At 42.6% G+C, this 27,086-nt stretch overlaps 1 protein-coding gene across 2 annotated transcripts in view; it reads left to right on the top strand.

Moving 5' to 3' along the window:
- Positions 1 to 27,086, top strand: part of LOC140740882 (protein LSM14 homolog A-like) — an 81,182-nt gene that overhangs the window by 30,564 nt on the left and 23,532 nt on the right. The window contains exons 2-6 of one of the 2 annotated variants that reach the window (XM_073070479.1): positions 4,184 to 4,347; positions 7,464 to 7,596; positions 16,500 to 16,622; positions 19,319 to 19,483; positions 21,291 to 21,371. In XM_073070479.1, the coding sequence (XP_072926580.1) occupies positions 4,184 to 4,347; positions 7,464 to 7,596; positions 16,500 to 16,622; positions 19,319 to 19,483; positions 21,291 to 21,371 (666 nt within the window). The remainder of the gene's footprint in view (positions 1 to 4,183; positions 4,348 to 7,463; positions 7,597 to 16,499; positions 16,623 to 19,318; positions 19,484 to 21,290; positions 21,372 to 27,086) is intronic. The other variant, XM_073070481.1, reaches the window with a different exon arrangement.

Below are 27,086 nucleotides of genomic sequence, written 5' to 3'. Positions count from 1 at the left end.
ATCCATGGACTCCTGATTTAAATTGTGATAGATCAGGAAGTGTTGCTGTATCAGGTACTTAATGGACCTGGTATACAGGTCTTTGAAAACAAATATCCAGGTGCAGCATAATTAAGAAATGAAATGGTAAATTGGTTGATGTGGCATGAAGTTTTGAGTACGTGTAACTCCAGTTTCACAGCACTGGCATTATTGTGCGCAAATCTGGTATTCCTACTTCAGAAGAAATTTTAGACCCTAGGAAATACAATAAAACTATGTTAAAAATGACTTATTCTGGAGGAATAAGGGGAGATTTGATAAGGATATACAAAATTGAGGGGTGTCATCATTATGTGCGTGACTATGATGTAGGCAATCCTGGTCTACATTCTGGACAGTGTCTTTACAAGATGGGTGACCCCCAGCCATTATCAATACTTCCTTCAGAGCTTGTCTGCCTGGCATCAGTGGTCTCATAACCAGGACTTGTGATATGCACCAGCTGCTCATACAACCATCCAGCACCTGCTCCCATGGCTTCATGTGACCCTGATCAGTGGGCTAAGCAGGTGGTACACCTTGCCCAAGGTTGACCTGCCAGCTAGTGCCTTGCACCTCTATGGTAAAGACATATCTCCACCCCACCACCCCAAAAGGTATAGATAGGGTAAATGCCTGGTGAGAGTGTGGAATGAGCTGCCAGGGGTTCAGGTGCAAGATTTAAGAGAAGTTGATAATAGTAGATGCACAAGGTATGGAGGGTTATAGTCCAGGTGCAAGTAGATGGGAGTAGGCAGAAAACCAGGCCAGCAAGGACTAGATGGGCCAAAGGGTCTGTATCTTACACTCTTATGACAAGCTGATTGTTGGTGTTAATAATGAGGTGGGTATGAGCATAAAATGAATAGAGTAATGGCAAGTGGAAATTCAACGTGAGAAGTGTGAGGTGATACATTATGTGAAAAGTCTGTAGAGCATATACACAGTAAATGCCAGGATGTACTGAGTAACAAAGGGATCTGAATGTACAAGTCCAGGCATCCCTGATGAGCTTGTTAGGTAGGTCTGTGAGATTTCCCTGAATTAGCCACGTAGGCGAGTTTTGGTATACAGGTGGCCCCTGTTTTTCGAATGTTCGCTTTACAACAGCTCGCTCTTACGAAAGACCTACATTAAGACCTGTTTTCACTAACCAAAAGGAATTTCACTTTTACGAAAAAAAATGCCTGCTTTATACGTGTGTTTACCCCAAGAAAGACTACAATGACCGTGAAGCGTTGTGCGGGCAGTTGTGTGCACATGTGTGTACGTACGTATGCATGTACATGAGTAGGCGTGTACGTGCGCATGCGCGTATGTGCCGATTTTTTTTTTCTCCAAATCAATTTCGGCTCGCTGTCTTCCCGATTTTGATAAGTGAAGCTACACTGTACATACAGTATTTCTACTTTATATTTATCATATAATTCCTGCTTTTACTATATGTTGGTGTAATTTTAGGTTTTATGCGTTATTTGGTATGATTTGGTAGGTTATTTTTTGGGTCTGGGAACGCTCAAATATTTTCCCATATAAATTAATGGTTATTGCTTCTTCACTTTACGACATTTTGGCTTACAAATGGTTTCATAGGAATGCTCTACCTTCGGATAGCGGGGGAAACCTGTAACTATCTGCAGTTGGAGCACTGTCCAGGTTGATGCGGTTAGTCAGCTGTGGTTGGCAGCTCATCTAACAAAAGTTCAAAGCAGATTTATTTTCAAAGTATGTGTACTTTACACAACCTTGAAATTCGTCTCCCAGACAGCCACAAAACAAAGAACCCCAATAGAACCCATAATGTGCAGGGAAAAAAAGAGCAAATCTTGCAAACAATAAAAGTAAGCAAATTACATTTAGAACTGAATTTCACAACAATGAGTCCACAGTCATGAATCCAATCTCAGCAAATCCAGGAGCCTGTTAGTTGTAGGCCACAACCTGAATTCAGTGCAGAGACGAATAAGCCTTGCAGAAGAGCAAGCTGCACACTGTCCCGTCCCTCTCCTCTGGCACTGACACTCTGACCTTTTCGTTTTTCCCCGCACATAAATCAGCCAAACCCCAAGTTGTTCCTCACTCTTGAGTTTTCTTTGGCCCAGCTAGGGAAAGCTCTGATCTCAAACCTTTGCTGATTTACAGTAGTGCCCCACTCGTGGGGAAGGCTTCAGGAGTAAACTCTAAGGAAGAGTCTGGGGCTGGAGTCCTATGTTGAGTTCAACACTGACTGGCAACTCCTGCAACACTGCTGGTGCCTAACTGTATTAGTCTCCGCCTTTCCTTTGGATTTATCGGCTGCATAGAGAGGGGGAGTCTGCTGCATGAGCAGCAGCTTGCTCTCCATATCGTACTGTCCAGGCTTCTGTATCTAGACAGCTCGGATGTAACATCCATTGTCAACCCTGACCAACAGAGGGCCTCACACTGGAGAGGGTGGAGAGAAAATTAACTGCGGTGTTGTCTGGGGTGGAGTTTCAACTATGGGGGAGACAGAATAGACTGTGTTTGTTTTCATAGCAGTGGTGAAGACCGAAGGAACCCTATTGATATATATAAGATTGTGTGGCATAAGTGGGTAGAAAGTAGAAATTGTTACTGCATCACTTTGTAACAGCAGTGATCAGTGATAGGGTTCAGTTCCCACCAGTGTTTAAGAAGTTTGTATGTTCTCCCCATCACTGATTGGGTTTCCTCCAGCTGGTCTGGTTTCCTCTTTCATTCTTAAGACACATGGGTTAGAGTTAGTGAGTTGTGGGTATGCTATGTTGGCACTGAAAGTGTGACATTTGCAGGCTGCCCAGCACAATCCTCACTGATTTGATTTGACACAAACCACATATTTCACAGTATGTTTTGATGTACACATGACAAATAAAAACAATTTTTTCCCCTTTATTAGAGATGACTAAAGTTAGAGGGCATGGATTTAAGTCAAAGTATGTATACATTATACAACTTTGAAATTTGTCTCTTATGGCCAAATTTATGGACAGCCATAAAACAAAGAGACCCAATAGGACCCATTTTTAAAAAAAAGACAAACACCCAACTTTCAGGGATTAAAAAAAACAAATTGTGCAACAGCATTCGGAACAAAAGTGAGTCCATAGGCTCAAAGCTGGAGCAGGCTCACTATTTTCTCAATTAGTTTTTGTTCTTTAAGAGTTATCCCAAATAAACGGCTGTCCTGATTAGCCAGTAGTCCAATTAAGTGGAATCCACTGCGTAACCTTCCAATACGGCTTGCAGTCAGCAGTGGGCAGCCACTGGCTTTCTACCCCAGATTCTCCAATATAACCACAGTCTTCAGTGTGATTGGAACAATTCATGGGTGCTTTGTACTAAACCAAAGCACATTTTATTTTATGTAGAAATACAGGCCCTTCCAACCCAACATACCCACATTGTCCAGTTACAGCCATATGACCAATTAACCTACTAACCTACACTTCTTTGGAATTTGGGAGAAAACCAGAGCACCCGAAAGAAACCCATGCAGTCATGGGGAAAATATACAAACTCCTTACAGACAGTGATCAGTTGGATCCAGGTTGTCAGCGCCATAATAGCATTTTGCTAACTGCTACACTACTGTGCCATCCCAATTTTATCCATAAGCACAAGAAATTCTGCAAATGCTGGAAATCTTGAACAATGCACACAAAATACTGGAGGAACTCAGCAGTTCAGACAACGTCTATGGAGGAGAATAAACAGTCGACATTTTGGGCCACTGGCCAGTGGTATAGTGGCATCTGCACTGGGCTTCGAGGCGAATGCTCCAAGGTTCAAATCCATCTGCCTCCTTGCACGCTTTCCAACCATGCTGGGTTGGGCATTGAGCTAGCAACTTGGCCTTGTAAGCAAAAACAAACAAATGCTAAAGAAACGACAAGGTTGCTGCCCAGTGCGCCACAACGGACTCAAAAAACATTTGGCCAAGCCCCTTCATCAGGACTGAGCTCTGCATCCTTCCTCTCCAGTTCTGATGAAGAGTCTCAGCCCAAACTGTTGACTGTTTATTCCCCTCCATAAATACTGCCTGACCTGCTGAATTGCTCCAGCATTTTGTGTGTGTTGCAGATTTTTTCCAGATGTCTTTCAATGTTATACTGAGAAAATAGCACAATGGTTTGCTGTAATATGTGTTACTGTCTTGCAGTTCGCTCATTTGGGACAGAGGATCGGCCTACGGACAGACCAATCCCACCACGCGATGAAGTGTTTGAGTACATCATATTTCGGGGCAGTGATATCAAAGACCTCACAGTATGTGAGCCTCCAAAGCCACAGTGTTCTCTGCCTCAGGATCCTGCCATTGTTCAGGTAAGTTACCATGCATTTAAAGAGCAATAAATGCATTGCAGATTGAGACCAGCAATCTCTTGTGCTTCTGGGGGTAAGGTGATGCATTTGAGGAAGGACTGTCTATAAGCACCATTATGGAACATCTCATCAACTACAGTTGACTTCACTGGCAAGTAGGTTTGTCCATGATGTTTGTCTCTGACTGTTTATGTATACACGACATGTTACTAGTTTATTTGTTATTTATTTAGGGATACAGCTTAGTAACAGGCCCTGCTGGGCCAACAAGCCCGTGGTGTCCAATTACATCCATGTGACCAATTAACCTACTAAGCCATACACCTTGGAATGTGGGAGGAATCCGGAGCAGCCAGGGGAAAGCCACACGGTCACAGGGAGAATGTACAATCTCCTTACAGACAGCGGCAGGAATTGAACCCGGGTAACTGGTACTGTAAAGCATGACACTACTAAGCTGCCCCTTGTTCTTTGAAAATTATCCAAGCAGGGGGATAGAGAGCTCAGAGAGGCTGGAGTGTGAAGTTAGAAATAGTTGTTCTTGAGGTTGCTGACCATCAAGCTGTTTGGTTAAGAGTGCATGACTGACAAGCCCGTGCGTATCTTTGCTGTATATCTGCACTTGTAGTAAATCTGTGTTTTATGCTGATCTGAAAAGCTTGTTGAAAGTAAAAGTTGAGGGGATACAGACAGGAGAAATAGATTAATGAGCATATGAGAGATGAAATGTGATGTGGAAAATGTGAGATCAGCCACTAATTTTGGTTTATTTGCACAAGGGTATGTATCATTGTGAAGCAGCCCCTCAGTTATATAGGTATGGCAAGCCATTGGAAGGTAAATGCACTGTTGACCTTTGTCACTGAGAAAATTGCTGGGCAGTACTGTCGTGTTGTGACTAGCATAAATTTGATGGAGATTTCTCCGTGCTCTGGCGGCTCAGTTACTGTGTTTATTCGAGACCAAGATCGGTAAATGTTTATATGATAAAGCAATGAAGGTGTCTGTGTAGGGGAGTGGAGCATGGGTGAAAAAAAACTAGGCATGTAGCGTCGGTGCAAGGAGCCGAATGACCTCCATTCTGTGTGCTTCCTTTCAATGACTTGGGGTGGTGATGAATATAGATGGTTACAATTGTGACTCTAATGCACACCGGCCACTGCCCCTCTTATCTTCCAAGGCAATTCCTGGAATCCAAGTAAAGATTTGATAAATTGACTCCTTTCTGTCCCAATATGATTTTAACACAACTCCCTGATAAACAGTTGATGAACTTTGATTGGTGTTCGTAATATTTCCTAGATAGTCTTTCATGGACTTCTGTGGAGTGGCATGGTAGCGAAGCAGTTGGCATGACACATTTACAACGCCAGCAACTCCACCGCTTTCTGTAAGGAGTTTCTCCATTCTCCCCACGACCATATGTGTTTCCTCAGGTGCTCTGGTTTCCTCCCGCATTCCAAAGATGCACAAATAGTAGGTTAACTAGCCACATGGGTGTAATTGGACGGCTTGGGCCAGAAGGGCCTGTAACCATGCTGTATCTTTAAATAAAACAAAATTAATAAACTTAAAAAAGCAGCCTTTTAGCGCAGCTGGTCTACACCCATGTGAGTCTACTCCACCCTGTTCCATATGGTTGTTTCTTCTGAATCTCATGGATTTAATAGTGACTTTTATTTAGGTTTGGGTGCATTCATTTAAACATCTTCTGCTTTCTACTTCTATTTTCTCAAAACCTCCAGTGATCTTAAACCTTGATCAAGCCACTCCTCAGCTACTTTTTTTTCGTGCAGAAGGATTGAAAAGTATAGCTTTAGAACTCTTAGTTCAATTTGCCATTGGCAAATACCGGTAGTTTAGGTGTTAAAGGGAAGATTTCACAGCAGGAGAGTAATCAGAGAGTTTCATCTGGCTCTTGATCTTTTCAAGGAAACGCTCTTGATCTTTTCAAGGATTTCTGGTTCCCTGGCCCCCATCATCTTATTTTTACTATGGATGTCTAGTCCCTATGCATCTCCATCCCCCACCAGGAAGGCCTCAAAGCTCTCCATTTCTTTCTGGACACCAGACCCAACCAGTTCCTCTCCTCCGCCTAGCGGAACTTGTCTTCAATCTAAATAATTTCTCCTTTGGGTCCTCCCACTTCCTTCAAACAAAAGGGGTTGCCTTTGGCACTCGCATGGGTCCCAGCTTTGCCTGCCTGTTTTTTGGCTATGTGGAATAGTCTAGGTTCCAAGCCTACACTGGCGATGGTCCCTCACTTTTCCAATGCCACATCAGTGACCACATTGGGGCTGCTTCCAGCACCTATGTTGAACCCGCTGATTTCATCCACTTTGCATCCAACTTCCACCTGGTCCATTTCCTTCCCTTTCTCGATCTCACTGTCTCTATCTCCAGAGACAGCTTATCCACCGATGTCTATGATAAGCCAATTGACTTTCACAGCTACCGAGACTATACTTTGTCCCACCCTGCTACTTGTAAAAACACCATCACCTTCTGTCAGTTCCTCAGTCCGCTGCAAGTGCTCTAACGATGAGGCTTTTCATTCTAGAATGAAGAAGTCCTCCTTTTTTCAAAAAAAAGAGGCTTCCCTTCCTCCACCACCAATGCTGCCCTCAACCACATCTCTTCCATTTCACGCACATCTGATTTTACCCCATCCTCCCGCCACTCTACCAGGGATAGGATTCCTCTTGTCCTCACCTACCACCCCACCAGCCTCCACATCCAGCACATAATTCTCCAAAACTTCCACCACCTCCTACTGGATCCCACCACCAAACACATCTTTCCCCTCCTCCCCACCCCCATCTTTCAAATTTACTCCTCAGCTTTTTTTCTCCAATCCTGCCAAAGGGTTTCGGCCCAAAACGTCGACTGTACTTTTTCCCATAAATGCTGCCTGGCCTGCTGAGTTCCTCCAGCATTTTCTGTGTGTAGGTGATGAAGGCTTGTGTGTGGTAGTTGACTTGGCTATCCAGCATGTGAAATGATTGGGAGTCTTGAAGGGCGGTGGGGGATGCTTTGGAAGAGAAGTGCTTCCTTCCAGCAGATCTCAGAGTACTTTGGGTACAGTATCCCTAACTTATTTTCCTTTGTTTCTGTAGTCTTCCCTTGGCTCGTCCTCAAACTCATCTTTTCAGTCAGTTGGTTCCTATCCACCGTTCAGCAGAATGCCAGCGTACAGCCAGTTTGGACCAAGCCCACTCGTGACGCAGCAGTACAATGCAGTGGGTGTTGGTAAGTTTAGGATCGATTTTGCTCTAAGCTAGAAAGTAAAATTTCAGTCCAACTTAGAGGTGTTAATATTCTATTGTTACTGAGTCTTTCAACTAATATTAACAACATTAGAGCTATCATGTTTCCAGTGAGATGCTGACCCTGTGATCACATGCATAAAATCTGAGGGCTTGTGGAGGTCCTGTAGTACAGTTTGAATGACAAGTGTATTCCAGGTGTTGTACTCATTTGTAAGACTATAAGATATAGGAGCGGAATTAAGCCATTTGGCCGTAGTGTCTGCTCCGCCATTTCATCATGGCTGATCTGATTTTCTGCTCAGCCCCTATCTCCTGCCTCCTCCCCATATTCCTTCATGCTCTGAGCAATCAAGAATCTGCCAATCTCTGCCTTAAATATACATTAAGACTCGGCCCGCACAGGCACCAGTGGCAAAGAATTCCGCAGATTCACCACTCTCTGGCTAAAGTTGTTCCTCCTTGTATCCGTTCCAAAAGGACGCCCCTCTATTCTGAGGCTGCGTCTTAGATTATCCCACCATAGGAAACATCCTCTCCACATCCACTCAGTTAAGCCCTTTCACCATCCGATAGGCTTCAATGAGGTCACTGCTCATTCTTCTGAATGCTAGTGAATACAGGGCCAGAGCCATCAAATGGTCATATGTGACAAGCCATTCAATATGGGAATCATTTTCGTGAACCGCCTTTGAACCCTCTCCAGTTTCAGCACATCCTTTCTAAGCTTGAGCTTTTTGTTTTTTTTACTTTCTCTTACTGAAGCCTCAAAGACCTAAAGCCTGAACATCACCACTCTGACTCTGTCCACTCAGACGATGGCCGCTACGCTTCCCCATCTTCCTTTAATTTTCTTTTGCTAATCAATCCCAAACACTGATTTGTTACAGGAAAAAGCTCTTTTTTCAGTATAGTGACCAGCTGCTGGCTTTTCTACCCGGGCAGTAGACCTGAGTGAAATTCCTTCCTTCTGATGTCCAGGTTGGTCGCTGGTCAAAGCTGTTTCAGCTGTAGCAACCTGTTGCTGGCTTTTCTACTTGGGCAGTGGACCTGAGTGAAATTCCCTTCTTCCGATTTCCCAATTGGTCGCTGGTCAAAGCTGTTTAGCTGTAGCGACCTGTTGCTGGCTTTTCTACTTGGGCAGTGGACCTGAGTGAAATTCCCTTCTTCCGATTTCCCAATTGGTCGCTGGTCAAAGCTGTTTAGCTGTAGCAACCTGTTGCTGGCTTTTCTACTTGGGCAGTGGACCTGAGTGAAATTACCCCCTTCTGATGTCTGGATTGATCGCTGGTCAAAGCTCTTTGTCAAAACAATTCTGAACAAATTAAATAATTGTGTGCTTCATTGATGGTTTGATGATTTGTGATGTGCAAACCGACATCAAGTTATGAGCACGCTTCAAAAAAAACGTAATATTTGTGAAATAAGCCTTATTCATTTATTTGGAGATAACTGCGTGGAATAGGTCATTTTAGCCCTTTGAGCTTTGCACCCAGCAACCCACCGATTTAACCCTAGCCTAATCAAGGACAATTTACAATGACCAATTAACCTACTAATTAGTACATCTTTGGACTGTGAAAGGATACCCATGTACACACGAGCAGAATGAGGATGCTGGAATTGAACACTGAACTCCTACACCTGAGCTGTAATAGCATTGTGCTAACTACTTTGCTACCATCTGCTTCTTTATTTGCCTTAATGGTGTCTGATGCAAGCCTCAGCTTGTGTAGGGAGTGGAGATGTGGTTTTTTTCCCTCAGGTGGATGAAGGAAGAAGTTGTTGCCTTTGTCCCACTAACTGCTGCAGGACAATCAGTGGGCTTGAAAATCTCAGAAATGATGCTATGAAGTGAAATTGGAAATGTTGGGAAGTGACAAGCAAGATTTCCCTTGAGAGAAATCTGTTGATTGATCTCCATTGATTGAAGTTACTTGACATTATGATTGGAAATGAGACAATTTGACTAAATAGAATTTGAATGTATTTATTCATTTTGTCATTTCCTTTAATTAAAGCCCAGCCAGGTAAAGGCTGTATGTATTTCTGCACTCAGCCACGACATCACCTAGGACATTGCTACCATCAGGAGGGTGGTACAGGAGCCTGAAGAGACACACTCAATGTTTTAGGACCAACTTCTACTCCTCCACCATCAGATGTCTGAATGGACAATGAACCCTCAATATTTTTATTGCTCTCTTTTTGCACATATAGACAAGTATATGTATGTGTATATATAAAGGGCTGGAGAAGGGGGAATCTTATAGGAGAGGACAGAAAACCATGGGAGAAAGGGAAGGAGGTGGAGGTGATGGGCAGGGAAGGGGATATAGTGTGAGAGGGAACCGTGGATAGGGAATGATGGCAAGGAGGGGGGCAATTGCCAGAAGTCTGCAAAATATTCCAATCTGAGTGCAGCCGCATCGTGGCAGTAGAGGGGGCCATTGACTGACATGTTGGAATGGGAAGTAGAATTGAAATGGGTGGCCACTGGGAGATCCCATTTGTTGTGGCAGGTGGAGCGAAGGTGTGTGTATATATTTCTTATTGTAATTTTAAAAAGTTATTTATTGCACTGTACTGCTGTTGCAAAACAACAAATTTCATGACATATACCAGTGATATTAAACCTGATTCTGATTCTACAGCATGTTATGCACACTGCCAGTAGAAGTGGTGAATGTGGGTTTGATTTCAACATTTAAGTGAAATTTGTACAAGGACATGAATTGGAGCGCTGTGGTTCAGGTGCAGGTCAATGGGACAAGGCAGATTAATAGTTTGGCATGGACTAGATAGGCTGAATAACCTGTGGTGCTCTATGACTCTATTGCCCTCCAATAGAGGTAGATAGAGATAGAGATAGACCCCTGTAGGGTCTATCAACATTCATCAGACCAGACTTGCATTCCTGTGTTAAACGTTGAAACAAAGTAAAAGTTTGCTGTTCTGTAACAATCTCGTGCTATGGACAGTTGCTCATCAATATTTATGCCATTAGTTTTTATCTCAGATGCACGCAAACCAACTGGGACTGATGCAGAGCTAATGTGAGAAGCTTGTTCTTCAGTGTGGATTCATGAGTTGCTGGAATTTTATTTCTGAAAAATAAGCAGTGAAATCAAAGTGCTGACATGAAAATATTTGAAGCTATCCAGTTTACAGGGGCGATATCCCATGAACGTTCAGGTAGATAAACAACTTGTAGTAGAAGATAGAACAGTTCAACACAACAGGAATGAACCACTCACAATAACCATACAGACCATATCAGTTTGAACAAATCCCATCTGCCTGCTGGTGAACTATGTCCCTCCATCCATACCCTGCCTGTTTGTGTTTCTGAATGCCCTTTAAATGTTGCTATCTTATCTTTGTCCACTGGTGACACAGTCCACCTTCTACTCAAAGTTCAAAGTAAATTTACTATCAAAGTACATCTATTTCAGTACATACAACCCTGAGATTCAATTTTCTTGCAGGCATTCACAGTAAATACAAAGAAACACAGAAGCAATGGAAAGTTGCACACAACAAAGATGTTACTTGAAAGAAAATTACAGGCTACAGATTGCAATGATAGTTCAGAAGTACAGTGCATCCAGAAGTTTTGTGAGCTGTCCCACTCTGTGTGAACGAAGATGTGTAAAAACCTTACTTTACACATCTTCATACTTCTCTGCTCTCCTCCTTAAGCTTTCCTTTTGTCCATTCACCTGAAGTGTGTACCCTCTAGTATTTGACATTTCTACACCTGCACCTTGTGCCACCTCAAGTAAGTTTATGTTTTTGCTGTCGGCACCATCTCTCTTCCTGTTCCTTCAGTATTCACACGGCTGGAGAATGTTGGTGTAACTATTTTTATTTTGTATGCTCTCTTTTTTGTCTCTGACTTTCTTTGGCAGTTTGGTTCTTAGATGTTCATTGTTTTGCATCAGTCATGTTTGTTTTTCTGGTTGGTTTAGCCCTGTATTTTGTTTTGGTCATCTGGGGCCCTCTGACATTATTTTCCCTTTCAATCTCTGTTCTAGTGATGTTTCTCAACTCTGGCTGAAACACCTCACCTTTAAAACCTCCAGAGATTTATCACATTGATTATTGCAATGTGGACTTCATCCTTTAGTGAGGGGAAATTTCTTCACTCAGAGGGCTACAAGAGTGTGGAATGAGCTGCGCACAAGTGGTACATGTGAGATTGATTTCATCATTTAAGCAAATTTTGGATAGGTACGTGGATAATACAAGTATTGTTGGATATGATCCTGGTGCAGGTCAGTGGGTGTAGGCAATTTAAATGGTTTTGGCATGGACTAGATGGGCCAGTTTCTCTGCTGTACTTTTCTATGACTCTGACTTTACAGAGGTGTACAAACTGCTTAATCACTTTTCAAAGTTTAGAAGAATGAGGGGTGATATATCCAGTAATGAGAGGTGAATGAGGTACCATGGTAGCGTAGCAATTGGCACAGTGTTATTTCAGCTTGGGGCGTTATTGTAAATTGTTGTGTGATGAGGCTAAGGTTAAATTGGTAGGTTGCTGGCGGCAAAGCTCGAAGGGCTGGAAATGCCTGTACCACACTTTATGCCTAAGTAAAATAAAAATATGGCCATCCTCAGCCCTATCAGTCCAGTTCCTATCCTCCTGCCAACTTAATTTAAACCCTCCCCGACAGTTCTAGCAAACCTGCCCGCAAAGATATACATCCCCCTCAGGTCCTGTTGTAACCCGTCCTTTTTGTACATACCTTCCCCAGAAGAAATTGCAATGATCCAGAAATCTGAAACCCTGCTCCCTTCTCTTTATCATCCTATTCCTGTCCTAACTTGTATGTGGTACTGGGAGTTATCCACAGATTCAGCCTTTTTCCTATCTCCCTATACTCACTATGCAGGATCGCTTTTCCTTTTCTACTTATGTCATTGGTGCCAATGTGCACCACGACCTCTGACTGCCCATCCTCCCTCTTCAGAATCTTCTGCAGCTGCTCTGAGACACACTGGACCCTGGCACCTTGGAAGCCACATACCATCTTGGCCTCTCTTTCACAGCCACAGAATCTGCTGTCTATCCCCCAACTATCGAGTCTCCTATCATTGCCGTCCTGCCTGACTTTACCCTTCACTGCTGACTTTTTGCTGAGGGGATTGGCCACGAGGGAACCCTGCACTGTCAGCTTACTCCCTTGCATCTCTTGCTGGTCACCCATATACTATCTGAAGCCTGCATTCTGGGTGTGACCACCTCAGTAAAAGTCTCTATGAGGTTTTCAACCTCCTGGATAATCTTAAGTGCATTCAGCTCCAGCTGCAGTTCCTTGACCTTGTCAGTAAGGAGCTCCAGTTGGGTGCACTTCCTGCAGATGTATTCATTGGGGAAACCATTAGGTACCCTGAAATCCCACATCTCACAGGAGGGGCATTCTACCACCATAACCCCCATCCTGCCTTCACTTGTTATACCTCTAACTTCTAAAACCCAAGATTTAGCCTGTGTCTGTTCTCACTTAAGCCTCTTGAGCCAAAGCCTGTCCACTCCTCACAAGTCAAGTCAAGTCACTTTTTATTGTCATTTCGACCATAACTGCTGGTACAGTACAAAACGAGACGACGTTTTTTAAGGACCATGGTGCTACACAAACAATATAAAATCTACACTGAACTACATAAACCAACACAAAAACTTCACAAGACTACAGACCTACCCAGGACTGCATAAAGTACACAGAACAGTGCAGGCATTACAATAAATAATAAACAAGACAATAGGCACAACAGAGGGCAGTAAGTTGGTGGTCCGATAGCTTGGGGGGAAATCTGTTACATAAATAAACAGCTGAAAGGCAGCGTCCAGGATTCCATCCTTTTCTGTACTCCTGCCGAGTATTTCATTGCCACAGATGTAGTCCAATTTATTGTCCATTGGAGAGCAGAATGGACGGGAGAGCCGGCCGGCTAGGGCTTGCTTTTTCCTGGCACAGACTGCTGCCCGCTCGCCTCGCTTCCACTTCCTCGCACACCGCTTACAACATCCCCAACTCTGGCCACCAGCATCAGGCGACTCCAAGGACTGCAGGCCCGATTCCCTCAGCAAGCTGAGGTCGCGCAATCCAACCAGCAGATTTTTTAAAATTTGTTTTTCAAAACATTTTACAAATTAAAAACCCCAAATCCCAATGAGGAGCATTAATACAGTGCAAAATTAAGCATACAACCAGCAGATTTCTATTACGGTTTGTTTTTCGGCGATCTCTGTATTGTAGCAGTACCCGGCGATGGTAGATAGTCGCTCTGTTATCCATTGCCCTAAACCCTAATTGTGCCTTAAAATTAAATTAAAAAACTAAATTAAAGTAAACTAAAGCAGCACAATGGTCACTTCACTTAATCCTTGCTTCTTTTTAGTTATCATTATAAGTTACTATTAACCCAAGCAATTTCCTGCTCCACAGACAAGTCTCAGCAAGCACAGCTTGCTTTTTAAAACTGATGCATGAAGTCCACAAGGAACTTTCTCCAACTTGCTCACCCTTGGCCAGGGTATCAAGAGTAGTGGTCAGAGCCAGTTGGTCAGGCAGGAAAGAGATGAGAAGAAATGTTTTTACTCAATGGGTAGTGATCTTTCAACTCTTTTACTATGATGGCTCAGTCATTGAGAATATTGAGGACCAAGATTGGTGGAGTTTTAGGTATTTAGAAAATTAAGGGATATACTTTTGATTCAGGAAAGACCCTGAGCTGGAAGATCAGTAATGGCTGACATAAAGGTTGGAGCCAGTTGTAAGGACCTCCTGCTGCTTCTCTAAGTTATTTTGTTCAGTTACTGTTCTTCATATTTCCCCCTCCCCTTCCCTCCTCTTACATTCCCCAGTCTAGCATCTTACCACTTCCCCTCACCTGCCTATCACCTCCCCCAGTGCTCCTCCTTCCCTTTCTCCTATAATGCACTCTTTTCTCCTATCAGATTCTTTCTTTCAAGCCCTTTACCTTTTCTACCTATCACCCTCCCCCACAGCTACTTAGTTCACCCCCCCTCCCCCATCTCCTTATTTTGGCATCTTTCGCCTTCCTTTCCAGTCATTGATGATGCCCTGAAACATCACAAACAAGAGGGTTCCTCCAGCATTTTGTGTGTGTTGCCTGAAAGACCAACTGTTTATTCATTTCCATATACACTGCCTGACCTCCAGCATTTTATGTGTTGCTCCTCTGTGCTTTTTTTTGCATTTCATCCAAGCCGCGTCTTGTTCTCATTCATTGTTGGAGTTTTCTGTGTTTTACACAGAAATGATACAAAGTGTGGAATTGGTTCCCGTTCCTATTTGGCTTGCATCACAGAGTTAAGTCTAACAATCTTGTCTTCCTCTTTGGGTCAGAAACATATCAGTCAGGAAATCTGCCGTGAACTTAACGCAAAAACTCTTTTCAGTGGTTTGTCCTTCATTATCACTTGTCTTTGGGTTTTGTGTACCGCGGGTTCTGATTCATTGGGACACATCAGGACCAGTACATTGTGGTCCAATTAGCCAAAGTTTCTTGGAAATAGTTAAAAGAGTATAAAAAAGACAAATTACCATTCAACTAAGTAACAAATTGTGTATTTATTGAAATACAGAACAAATTAGAACACTAACAATTCTACTAAAGTATTATAAAACTATATTAGTTCCTAATAGTTATCAACAGAGGAATTCATCCATTGTGCACTGGCATGTTCGTTTGATTGTAAATGAACAAAATCAGCGCAGACACCTACTGCAGATAATGGACTACCTTTTATATTTCTCCAAATCTTCATTTTCATTGTATTACTCAAGATGATTGTGGATACCTTAAAATTCTTCGTAGTACCTAACCTGTTGATGTAGTGAAATCGTTTGATTTTTCACTACTGGCCTTTCTTGGCATCTCCAAGCCTGAATGCTTAAATCCACCAGATGTGATGCTGTGGTCTCACCTCCACCTGTTCCTCCTAAATATTCTTCATGTTCTCAGAGAAATGGAGACTCTGCTTGAGTCAATTCTTTAAATCCAAGTATGTTCAAACATGTTGCATATCAACCCAGTTAAATACTGCCCTTTGGGTGGTGGGTTCATTGTATGTACTGTGTAGATGAGTTTCATTTTGCAGTGATAATCTCCAGGAGGGGGCAGTTAGTATTGTAATGAGAACAAACTCCAGGCTATCAAGTAAGCCAAGGTGATGCCAGTGGTAATCAGAATCAGGTTTAATAGCACTGGCATATGTCATGAAAATTGTTGTGTTGCGGTAGCAGTATATTGTAATACATAGTGATAAAAGGCTATCAAATACAATTAGAAATATATACGTATGTAATTAAATTAAGTAAGTGGTGGAAAACAAAGAGAGAAAAACAAAACTATTAAGATGGTTGTTCGTGGGTTCGTTGTCCATTCAGAAATCTGATGGCAGAGGGGAAGAAGCTGTTCCTGAAACGTTGAGTGTATGTCTTCACGCTCCTGTACCTCCTCCTTGATGGTAACAATGAGAAGACTGCATGTCCTGAGTGATGGGAGTCCTTAATGATGAATGCTGCTTTTATAAGACATCGCCTTTTGAAGGTGTCCTGGAGCTCGCCTTTCTTAATGTCTGGGAATATTAAACTTTCTTGTTTCAAAATTAGTTATGATGTATTTTTTAAAAATTTCTGATAGTGGGAGATTAAGTGTTCTTGAGTTTACATGTGATAATACCAAAGTAGATTTTTACATTTGTTAAAAAGCTGGTCTGAATGGTGGGTTATATTTAGTTCTTCATTGTCAGTATTGATGAGTTTTAATGTGCCAGACTGGGCAGACTTCATAATCACTTTTTTAAAAATTGACTTTCTTTCCTTGTTTTTGTTCCAAAACCACAAACAGGAGGCCCCTCGTCTTCTTTCAACAGCAACAAAACCAGCTTCGCATCACTTACACAGACCAGCTCACTGGGTTCGACCGTCAAACCCGATTCGAGCTCTCTGAAATTGCAGTTAGCTTTTCAGGGTAAAGTCTTTCACATTTTCAGTCTTTCTTTGAAAAAAAAACAAATAAATTCTTTCCAAAGCATAATTTTGAATTTAAAAGTTGATTTAGAGATGATCTCCCTAGTCATTGGCCAAGTTGAGCAATATGATTTAGAAATGCTTTGTCTGCGCTTGCTTCGGCAGCACATATACTAGAAATGCTTTGTCTTCTCTAGATTCCAGCATAAGCAGTAAGTTTCAGCCAATCTCCTATCTGAATGGTTCTCCTCAAGAATGGTTCTGACCTGCACTGCCTGCAGTTTTATTTTTCTTCTGGCCAATTTTCATTGTTGTATTCAGTTGGTTGCATTCTGTATATATCAAACAGAATGTTGCTGTCTGCCATTTCATTCCTGATGCTGGTCTTGCCATATCCTGTGTCCTGTAATTGGGAATGGAAGCCTGATTTTCTCTTACTTTCCACTCTGCTTTGCCTAAAGACCCAAGGTGAATGGTATTATCCCAAGAATAATTAACAAAGGCAGTATTGAGGGACTTTCAATTCTGGGAGCTTCTAATTTTGGGTCTACAGGAACCAGTAAACTTTACCAGGATGTGTGTCTTTCTAATTATTTTTCTTGGGAAGGTTAAATTTTTGCTCGTGAGCAAATGGAATTAGATTTTGAATTCAAGACAATTTCAGTATTATTGTTTTATATTCAGTGAAAACTCTTTTTGCTTACCAAAATGGGAGCCTTGAGCTTTAATGCCATTGTTTGAGAAATCAGTGTTTACCACAATACTAAAGAACTCCTGTTGTCCTCTTTGAAGCTAGAACTGATGATCTTTTACATCTTTCTGACTGTGCTGATGGGCCTTTGATTATCACTTTTATCCCAGAGACTGCATCTCTTGTATCCTTTCCTCAGTACTGCACTGATGGGTTTACCAGGATTTTTCTGCTTGGGCTCTGGAATGAGACTTGAACCAGGAACTGCTGACTTGTGTGTGAGTGCTACCAACCGAGCCACAACTCTTGTCCTCTTATCATCCCACTGATTGGAGCTCCTGCCTGACCTCCTTAATTCCATTCCTAACACTAATGGGCAGAGGACTCCCTGCAGTGGCTTCCCTTAATAACCCCTACCTCATTGTCTCATGTATTCTACAATGGTCACTGGTGGGCTGTTCCGTGTTTGTCAGCTTGTCCTCGTCACCTTCATCTTCACTGAACGATTACCATATTTTTCATTTGTCCACCACTGTGTTGCGCTGCTTTCCTATGTCTGGCATTGAGACCATAAGATACAGGAGCAGAATTAGGCCATTCGACCCACTGAGTCTGCTCCGCCATTCAATCATGGGCTGATCCAATTCTTCCAGTCATCCCCACTCCCCTTCCTTCTCCCCATACCCTTTGATGCCCTTGCTAATCAAGAACCTATCTATCTCTTCCTTAAATACACCCAATAACTTGGCCTCCACAGCCACTCATGGCAACAAATTCCACAGATTTACCACACTCTGACTAAAGTAATTTCTCTGCATTTCTGTTCTAAATGGACGCCCTTCAATCCTGAAGTCGTGCCCTCTTGTCCTGGACTCCCTACCATGGGAGATAACTTTGCTCTATCTAATCTATGAGATCCCCCCTCATTCTCCTGAACTCCAGGGAATACAGCCCAAGAGCTGCCAGACTTTCCTCATATGGTAACCCTTTCATTCCTGGAATTATTCTCGTGAATCTTCTCTGAACCCTCTCCAATGTCAGTATATCTTTTCTAAAATAAGGAGTCCAAAACTGCACACAGTGCTTCAAGTGTGGTCTCACAAGTGCCTTATAGAGCCTCAACATCACATCCCTGCTCTTATATTCTATACCTCTAGAAATGAATGCCAGCATTCACCTTCTTCACAACCAACTCAACCTGGTGCAGAAATTGAATGAGCAGAAAAATCTGTCCTGGACACGTCTGTTTCCTGCTATGGGTTCTGTTCCTCTTCCTGGCAACTGTCTGGAATTGTCCATCACTAAGACTCCCTTTTAATGTTGGCAGTATTGGTCCTTGGCCTGGTCATGTATTTATTACCTCCAGACTTCAGTACTTTCCTGGTCTTATGTCCTCTGATTTGAGCTGATTCAAAACATTGGTACTCATATCTGTACTTGCATCAGGTAGGCAGGGCCTCATTTTATCTTCAGAACATATCATTTTTCATATTCTCTCAGTAAGAAGCAATAGGCTGTTTGCTTAGATTATTGCCAGTTGTAGGAGTGTAAAGGTGTAACCTTAAAGAATGTGACCATACAATGATAATTAACTTTACTGTAAATGATACTTTTAAAATGGTGTCTGCATTTTCATGCCTTTCTCTTCATCTTCCTGCCCTCCCTTGTTACCAACTGTCTCTTTGAAAATGAAAACAGTGATTCATTTTAAATATCAGACCAGGGGTTCAGGGCCCTGAGTCAAAAATCTGCACAACCCTTTTGGATGATCTGATGCATCTCCCTGTTGGTCATTTTAGCAATTTTTTTTGAGTTTGTGAAGCTTTGTGGGCAGGCAGGGAGCCCTGGAGATGGCTAAGGTTCCACATTGATGTAGTTCAAAAGTTGTCTTTCAGAAACCCTAAATACCAACCTTTGGTTAGATGCTCTCTGATTCAGTTAAAATGTTTGCACTGTGCAGCCACTTTCTGCATCTCAATTTATTTAATCTGTGGATTATTTTTCAGGCCGATCAAGTCCAAAACTAGAGCCCTTAAGAAAAAGTCCAACAATGGAGCAGGCAGTGCAGACACACACTTCTCAAGCGCCTGTAGGGAGGAGGAGCCCTGTGCTAGCTAGGCCACTGCCCTCGGTTCAGCAGAAACCAATGGATACTCATGATACAAGGAAAGGTAAGACAGGTAATCCATGAACCACATGGGTGGCCCACAGTTGTTGAATCAAGTGGATCCCTTTAATTCATTGAATAGTATTTTTTGAGCATTAACTAGCACCATTTGTACTAAAAAAAATAGCTCTGGTTTGCTCTGGAGAGCAAAGTTCATATCAGTTCATGTCGTCACTACCTCCTCCCATAGATGCTGTCTGGCCTGCTGAGTTCTGCCAGCATTTTGTGTTTTTTATTCATATCAATTTCATCATTTCATCAATAGAATGGCAGTGTAGCATTTAGCATAATGCTATTACAGTGCCAACAACCTGGGTTCAGTTCTGCTGTCTGTAAACAAAGTGTACATTTTCCCATGGTGCTCCAGTTTCCTCCCATGTTCCGAAGACTTTTTTTTGTGCTGACTTCTTGGGCCAGAAGAGCTTGTTACTATGCTATGTCTCCCCCCTCTATACATATAATTTTTTTCCTTTTTTAATTCCTAATCTTGCCCATCCACTTTGATATTATTTATACCATCCCTCCCTGTCAATAAAGTCAGTTTTCACTGGCCTTGCAGTTATATCTTTTGAAGGATGCGGTTAGAATGAGCTGGTGGGAAGTGGAAGTGTGGTGTAAGTAAAGGGGAGAGTGGGATTGGTCACATGAAGGATTACAATGAAAGTGTTGAATTCCGTGGATGTGTTGTGAATTTAGCATAACGTTTTGAACATATATTGACTTGTTTCAAATTAGACAGAAGTATGTTTAAGGGACATCAACTATTTACAAAAAATTAAACAAGATCTGCAGATGCTAGAAATCTTCAACAACAACTCAGAGAATGGTGGAGGAACTCCGCAGGTCAGGCAGCATCTATGGAAGGGAATAATCAGTTGATGTGTCTGACTCCAGCCCTGAAGAAGGGTCTCGGCTCAAGACATCAACTATTTATTCTTCTGCTGCTGAGTTCCTCCAGCATTTTACAAAGGATTGTGACTTCCTTTGGAGACAGCTAATCAAAATTGCTAATATTCATTAAAAAATTGCAGATACAACTTGTGAAAGGTTACCTTTTTTAAGAAGTAAGCACCTTTCAAATGAGAAAGAAGTATACACTCAGTGACCTCTTTATTAAGTACCTCCTGCTTCAAAGTTCAACATGTTGTGTATTCAGCGATGCTCTTCTACACACCACTGTTGTAACGTGTGGTTGAATTACCGTCAGCTTGAACCAGTCTGGCCATTCTCCTCTGGCTAGATGTTTTTGCCCACGTAGCTGCTGTTCACTGGATGTTTTTTGTTTCTTGAAGCAGTTTCTGAGATAACCAAACCCCGTCTGGCACCAACTATTATTCCACGGTCAAAGTCACATAGATCATATCTCTTTGCAATTCTGATATTTGGTTTGAACACCTGAACCTCTTGACCATGTCTGCATACTTTTCTGCATTGAGTTGCTGCCACATGATTGGCTGATTAGGTATTTGCATTAACGTACAGGTGTACCTCAAAGTGGCCACTGAGTGTGTGTGGTGCATTATTCCTGCATACTGATGTAACAGCATATGAGAGACAAGGATCACATGGAAATAACCTTTGCTTGTTGGCTTCAAAAAATTAGTTTATTTCAAAAAATTGTCTGAAGTATAAATGCAGAGCAACTTTAATAGCTGTTTACAATTGCTGGTATATTTCATGATAATTCTTGAGGATAGAGACTTTGATAATCATTTGAACTTTGACTTTTGTGTACCAAGCAAAACTGGTGATAAAATGTCATTGCCTAACTATAATTTTTTTTTGTGTGTTTTCTTTTGTATCTTAATCAGCTTTTGAGTCACAGAAAGCTCTGCGGCCAGAGAATGATCACTTTAAGAATGAAAATCGGGAACCAAACAAGAGGCCATCAGGTATGGTACTTTACATCTGTACAAAACAGGCACTTTGTTCTGTGCAACTAATGTACTGTTAATATTTACACCTGAGAGGATGTGAATGCCAAGATGAAATACTGTGGTGCCCATATCTGACCTCTGGGGCTGATTTGCTCTGCAGGTCTTGCAGAGTATCAACTGCAAGTCAAATTCTTTTTCTCCAGGGTAGATATAGCAAATATTAGAGTATATGGGTTAAAGGAAAGAGGGGAAAAGTTTAAAGGAGATTTGCAAATTTTTCTTTAAACAAGTTCAAGTTTATTGTCATCTGACTGAATACATAAAGTTGCAAGAAAATGTCTGTGAACCCTTTACTTGGTTTTCTCCATTAAATACTCAAAATACCAAGGTATACCCCAGGCTACTGTGGGAGGTAAGGGAGGAGATTGCTGAGCCTCTGGCAATGATCTTTGCATCATCAGTGGGGACAGGAGAAGTTCCGGGTGATTGGAGGGTTGCAGATGCTGTTCCCTTATTCAAGAAAGGGAGTAGAGATAGCCCAGGAAATTATAGATAATAATTGAGTCTTACTTCAGTGGTTGTTAAGTTGATGGAGAAGATCCTGAGAGGCAAGATTTATGAACATTTGGAGAAGCATAATATGATTAGGAATAGTCAGCATGGGTTTGTCAAAGGCAGGTTGTGTCTTACGAGCCTGACTGAATTTTTTTGAGGATGTTACTTAAAACATTCATGAATGTAGGCAGTAGATGTAGTGTATATGGATTTCAGCAAGGTGTTTGATAAGGTACCCCATGCAAGGCTTATTGAGAAAGTAAGGAGGCATGGGATCCAAGGGGACCTTGCTTTGTGGATCCAGGATTGACTTGCCCATGGAGTGGTTGTAGATGGGTTATACTCTGCATGGAGGTTGGTGACCAGTGTGTGCCTCAGGGATCTGTTCTGGGACCCCTTCTCTTCATGATTGTGGAGGATCAGAGGGATCTTGGAGTCTGAGTCCATAGGACACTCAAAGCTGCTGTGCAAGTTGACTCTGTGGTTAAGAAAGCATATGGTGCATTGGCCTTCACCAATCGTGGGATTGAGTTTAGGAGCCGGTCAGACCCCACTTGGAGTATTGTGCTCAGTTCTGGTCACTTCACTAGAAGAAGGATGTGGAAACCATAGAATGGGTGCAGAGAAGATTTACAAGGATGTTGCCTGGATTGGGGAGTATTCCTTATGAGAATAGGTTGAGTGAATTCAGCCTTTTTTCCTTGGAGCAACGGAGAATGAGGGATGACCTGATAGAGGTGTATAAGATGATGAGACGCATTAATCGTGTGGGTAGTCAGATGTTCTTTCCCAGGGCTGAAATGGCTAACACAAGAGGGCACAGTTTTAAGGTGCTTGGAAGTAGGTACAGAGGACGTAAAAACAAGCTGGATGAACTCAGCAGGTCGGGCAGCATCTGTTGAAATGAGCAGTCAATGTTTTGGGTCGAGACCCTTCATTGACTGCTCATTTCAACAGATGCTGCCCGACCTGCTGAGTTCATCCAGCTTGTTTGTATGTCTTGATTTGATCACTGCATCTGTAGTGTACTTTGTGTTTAGGTACAGAGGAGATGTCAGGGGTAAGTTTTTTATGCAGAGAATGATGAGTGCATGGAGTGGTCTGCTGGTGACAGTGGTGGAAGCGGATACAATAGGGTCTTTTAAGAGACACCTTGATAGTTACGTGGAGCTTAGAAAAAATAGCGGGCTGTTGGTAACCCTAGGTAATTTCTAAAATAAATACATGTTCGGCACAACATTGTGAGGCAAAGGGCCTGTATTGTGCTGTAGGCTTTCTATGTCTAAAAATACAGGTGAAGAGCGCAGCACAGGTAAAAAGTACAGTAAACAGCTCACTGCCCTAGTGATGAGGCCTGGGTGGTGACACATTAGTCCCACAGCCTGAGGGAAGAACCTATTACCCAGTCTGGCAGTCCCAGTCCTGATGCTCCTGTACCTCCTTCCTGATAGTAGTGGGTCAAAGCGAGAGTGGGAGATGCCTGGAATGCCCCATCAGGCCATACAGTAAGAGAGGCATATAGACAGACAATGAAGGGATACAGACCATGTGTAGGCAAAACAGATTAATTTTTGCCCATGATGGGCTAAAAACTAAGTGAAACAAAGGCTATTCTGGGTAAGAGTTCAAAATCCAATGAAAAGAATTTTTATGTCTGAGTAACCTTGGAACTTCAGGATGTTTGTCTGTTGATCATCTGTCCAAATCAAATATTTAATGATTAAACACGCATCATTTGGTTTTAGTTTTTTTAAAAAAAATCATTGGTGCTTAATGTATCGTGGTTGTCCATCATGTTCAATGACGACAGGAAGCCTGTGCAGGAAAGTTTTTAAAGTAGAAAAGCCATTACACTGGGGCAGTTCCACTCTCGACCTTAGAAGAGTCCATAAGACTATAAGACATAGGAGCAGGTTTAGGCCATTCAGCCCATCGAGTCTGCTCCAGCATTCCTTCATGGCTAATCCCAAATCCCACTCAACCCCATACACCTGCCTTCTCGCCATGTCCTTTGATGCCCTGACCGATCCGGAAACGATGAACTTCTGCCTTAAAAATACCCATGGATTTGGCCTCCCACTGCAGTCTGTGGCAGAACATTCAATGGATTTACTACTCTCTGGCTAAAAAAATTCCTCCTCACCTCTCTTCTAGAGGGTTATCCCTCAATTTAAGGCTGTGCCCTCTAGTTCTGGATACACTGACCACAGGAAACATCCTCTTACCTAGTCCTTTCAACATTTGGTAGCAACAATGAGATCCTCCCTGCATGCTTCTAAATTCCTATGAGTACAGGCCCAAATCTGCCAAATGCTCCTCATGTGTTAACCCCTTCATTCCTGGAATCATGCTCGTGAACCTCCTCTGGACTCTCCAATGACAACACATTCCTTCTCAGAAAAAGGTCCAAAACTGTTGTCAATACTCCAAGTGTAGCCTGACTAGTGTCTTATAAAGGCTCAGCATTATCTCATTGCTTTTATATTCTATCCCCTTGTAATGCCAACATTGCATTTGCCTTCTTTTCCACAGACCCAACCTATAAATTAACCTTCTGAGAGTCTTGCACGAGGACTCGTAAGTCCCTCTGCACGTCTGATGTTTGCACTATTGTTCCTTTTACCAAAATACATTATCATACATTTCCCAACAATGTATTCCATCTGCCACTTTTTTTTACCAATTCTTCCAATTTTTCTAAGTCCTGCTGCAATTATATTGCATCCTCAGCACTATTTATCCCTCCAGTTATCTTCGTATTGTTACGTATTCAGGCAACAATAAATATATATGAGTTAGGCAAGGGTTCTCATAACAAATAACACGTTTATTAAACACTGAAAACAAACCCCCCCAAAAGTAAACAAACACTAGCGTAACCGGAAAACAGCTGCTGTGCGGCAGCTCAAACAGTTCTTAAAGCGATGCAGCAAAAACAGTTCTTAAAGCGGTATTGAAAAAAAACAGTTCTTTAAAGCGGTATGCCGAAAGTTCAAAAGCTCACAGTCCATTTTAAAAGGAGAGACTTTTTAAGGCGATTCAAATTCTCTTCCACGTCGTTGTCCTTCGATCCCCGGCGTCGAACTCTTCCCACGTAGAATTTTTATGAAACGTAACAGTTTAAAGGCACTAACCTCTTCTTCCACACTCTGTCCTCAATCTCCTGCTATCCCAGCAGAGATTAACACGAGAACAGTCAACGAAATCCTTCCGAATGAGGATCACACAAGGTCGAACTTTCCACCGTCGAAAATCGATTCTCCTCAATCTTTAACTTCCAAACTCCGATATTCACTCTCCACTAGCAGTATTGTAAGAAACTGCTGGCAATGACCTTTTAAACTTTAGGCATTAGATAAAACTTCATCTTTTAACTAAACTGCGTCATCACATTAAATCACGCAGTGGCATGAAGTCAACTTGGCAAATTCAGCCACGAACTGCCCCACCCCACAGGGTGGGTCTTCCTTTTATAACCTGTAAAAAAAAGCCTGTCACATGACCTCTACTGGCGGGAAAATGACGTCACTCCACCATCACAAGACCATTACCTCAAGTCCAGTATAACTTCAACCCCAGTCATGTGACAAGGGTACCACTGTCACGTGTCACGGGTACGTAACAGTATCATCCGCAAACTTTGCCACAAAGCCATCAGTTCCATTATCCAAATTAAATGACAATGTGAAAAGTAGTGATACCAATAATGACTCCTGAGGAACACCACTAGTCCTTTGTCCACGCTGCTTGTCCTTGAAGAGCTCTAACTGATTTGTTAGGTAGAAACCATGCTGACTTTTACTTATTTTAGCATTAGTCTCCAAGTAGCCTGAAACCTCGTCCTTAATAATGGACTTCCAACTCTTTCCCAACCACCAAGGCTAACTGGCCTATAATTTCCTTACTTTTGCCTTCCTCCCTTCTTAAAGAGTGGAGTGACATTTGTAATCTTCCAGTCCTCCGGGACCATGCCAGAATGAAATGATTCTTGAAAGATCATGACCAGTGCATCCATTATCTCTTCAGCACCCTCTCTCAGGACTCTGGGATGTAGTCCATCTGGCCCAGGTGACTTATCCACCTTAGGACCTTTGTGTTTGTCCTGCACTTTTTCTCTATGCATAAAAAAGCTTATCCCTGACATCTCCTCTGCGCACTTACTCCCAAGCACCTTAAAACTGTGCCCTCTCATGTTAGCCATTTCAGCCCTGGGAAAAAGCCTCTGACTATCCACACAATCAATGCTTTTCATCATCTCATACAACTCTATCAGGTCACCTCTCATCCTCCGCCACTCCAAGGAGAAAAGGCTGAGTTAACTCAACCTATTTTCAAAAGGCATGCTCCCCAATTCAGGCAACATCCTTGTAAATCTCCTCTGCACCCTTTCTATAGTTTCCACATCCTTCCTGTAGTGAGGCGACCAGAACTGAGCACAGTATCGAAGTAGGGTCTGACCAGGGTCCTATGCCTTATGCCTTCTTAACCTGCACAGCAGCTTTGAGTGTCCTATGGACTTGGACCCCAAGATCCCTCTGATCCTCCACACTGCCAAGAGTCTTACCATTAATACTATATTCTGCCATCATATTTGACCTGCCAAAATGAATCACCTCACACTTATCTGGGTGAACTACGTCTGCCACTTCTCAGACCAGTTTTGCATCCTATTGATGTCCCGCTGTAACCTCTGTCAGCCCTCCACACTATCCGCAACACCTCCAACCTTTGTGTCATCTACAGGTTTACTAACCCATCCCCCCACTTCCTCATCCAGGTCATTTAGAAAAATCACGAAGAGAACGGGTCCCAGAACAAATCCTGAGGCACCCCACTGGTCATCGACCTCCATGCAGAATATGACCCATCTGTAACCACTCTTTGCCTTCTGTGAGCAAGCCAATTCTGGATCCACAAAGCAAGGTCCGCTTGGATCCCGTGCCTGCTTACTTTCTCAATAAGCGTTGCATGGAGTATCTTACCAAATGCCTTGCTGAAATCCATTTACAGTGCATTTAATGCTCTATCTTCTTCCTCTGTGGGACATATCTATCCTGTGCCTTGTGAACTATTCCCAGAAACTTCAGCCATTTCTGCTCTGTCATCATCCCCACCAGTATCTTCATCCCGTCCACCTGGGCAAGCTCCTCTCTCGTGCCTCTGTAATTCCCTTTA

Source organism: Hemitrygon akajei, chromosome 17 (genome assembly GCF_048418815.1).
Source record: "Hemitrygon akajei chromosome 17, sHemAka1.3, whole genome shotgun sequence".
NCBI lineage: Eukaryota > Metazoa > Chordata > Chondrichthyes > Myliobatiformes > Dasyatidae > Hemitrygon > Hemitrygon akajei.
Note: the sequence above shows the minus strand (reverse complement) of the source record. Positions and strands in the feature narration are given on the sequence as shown.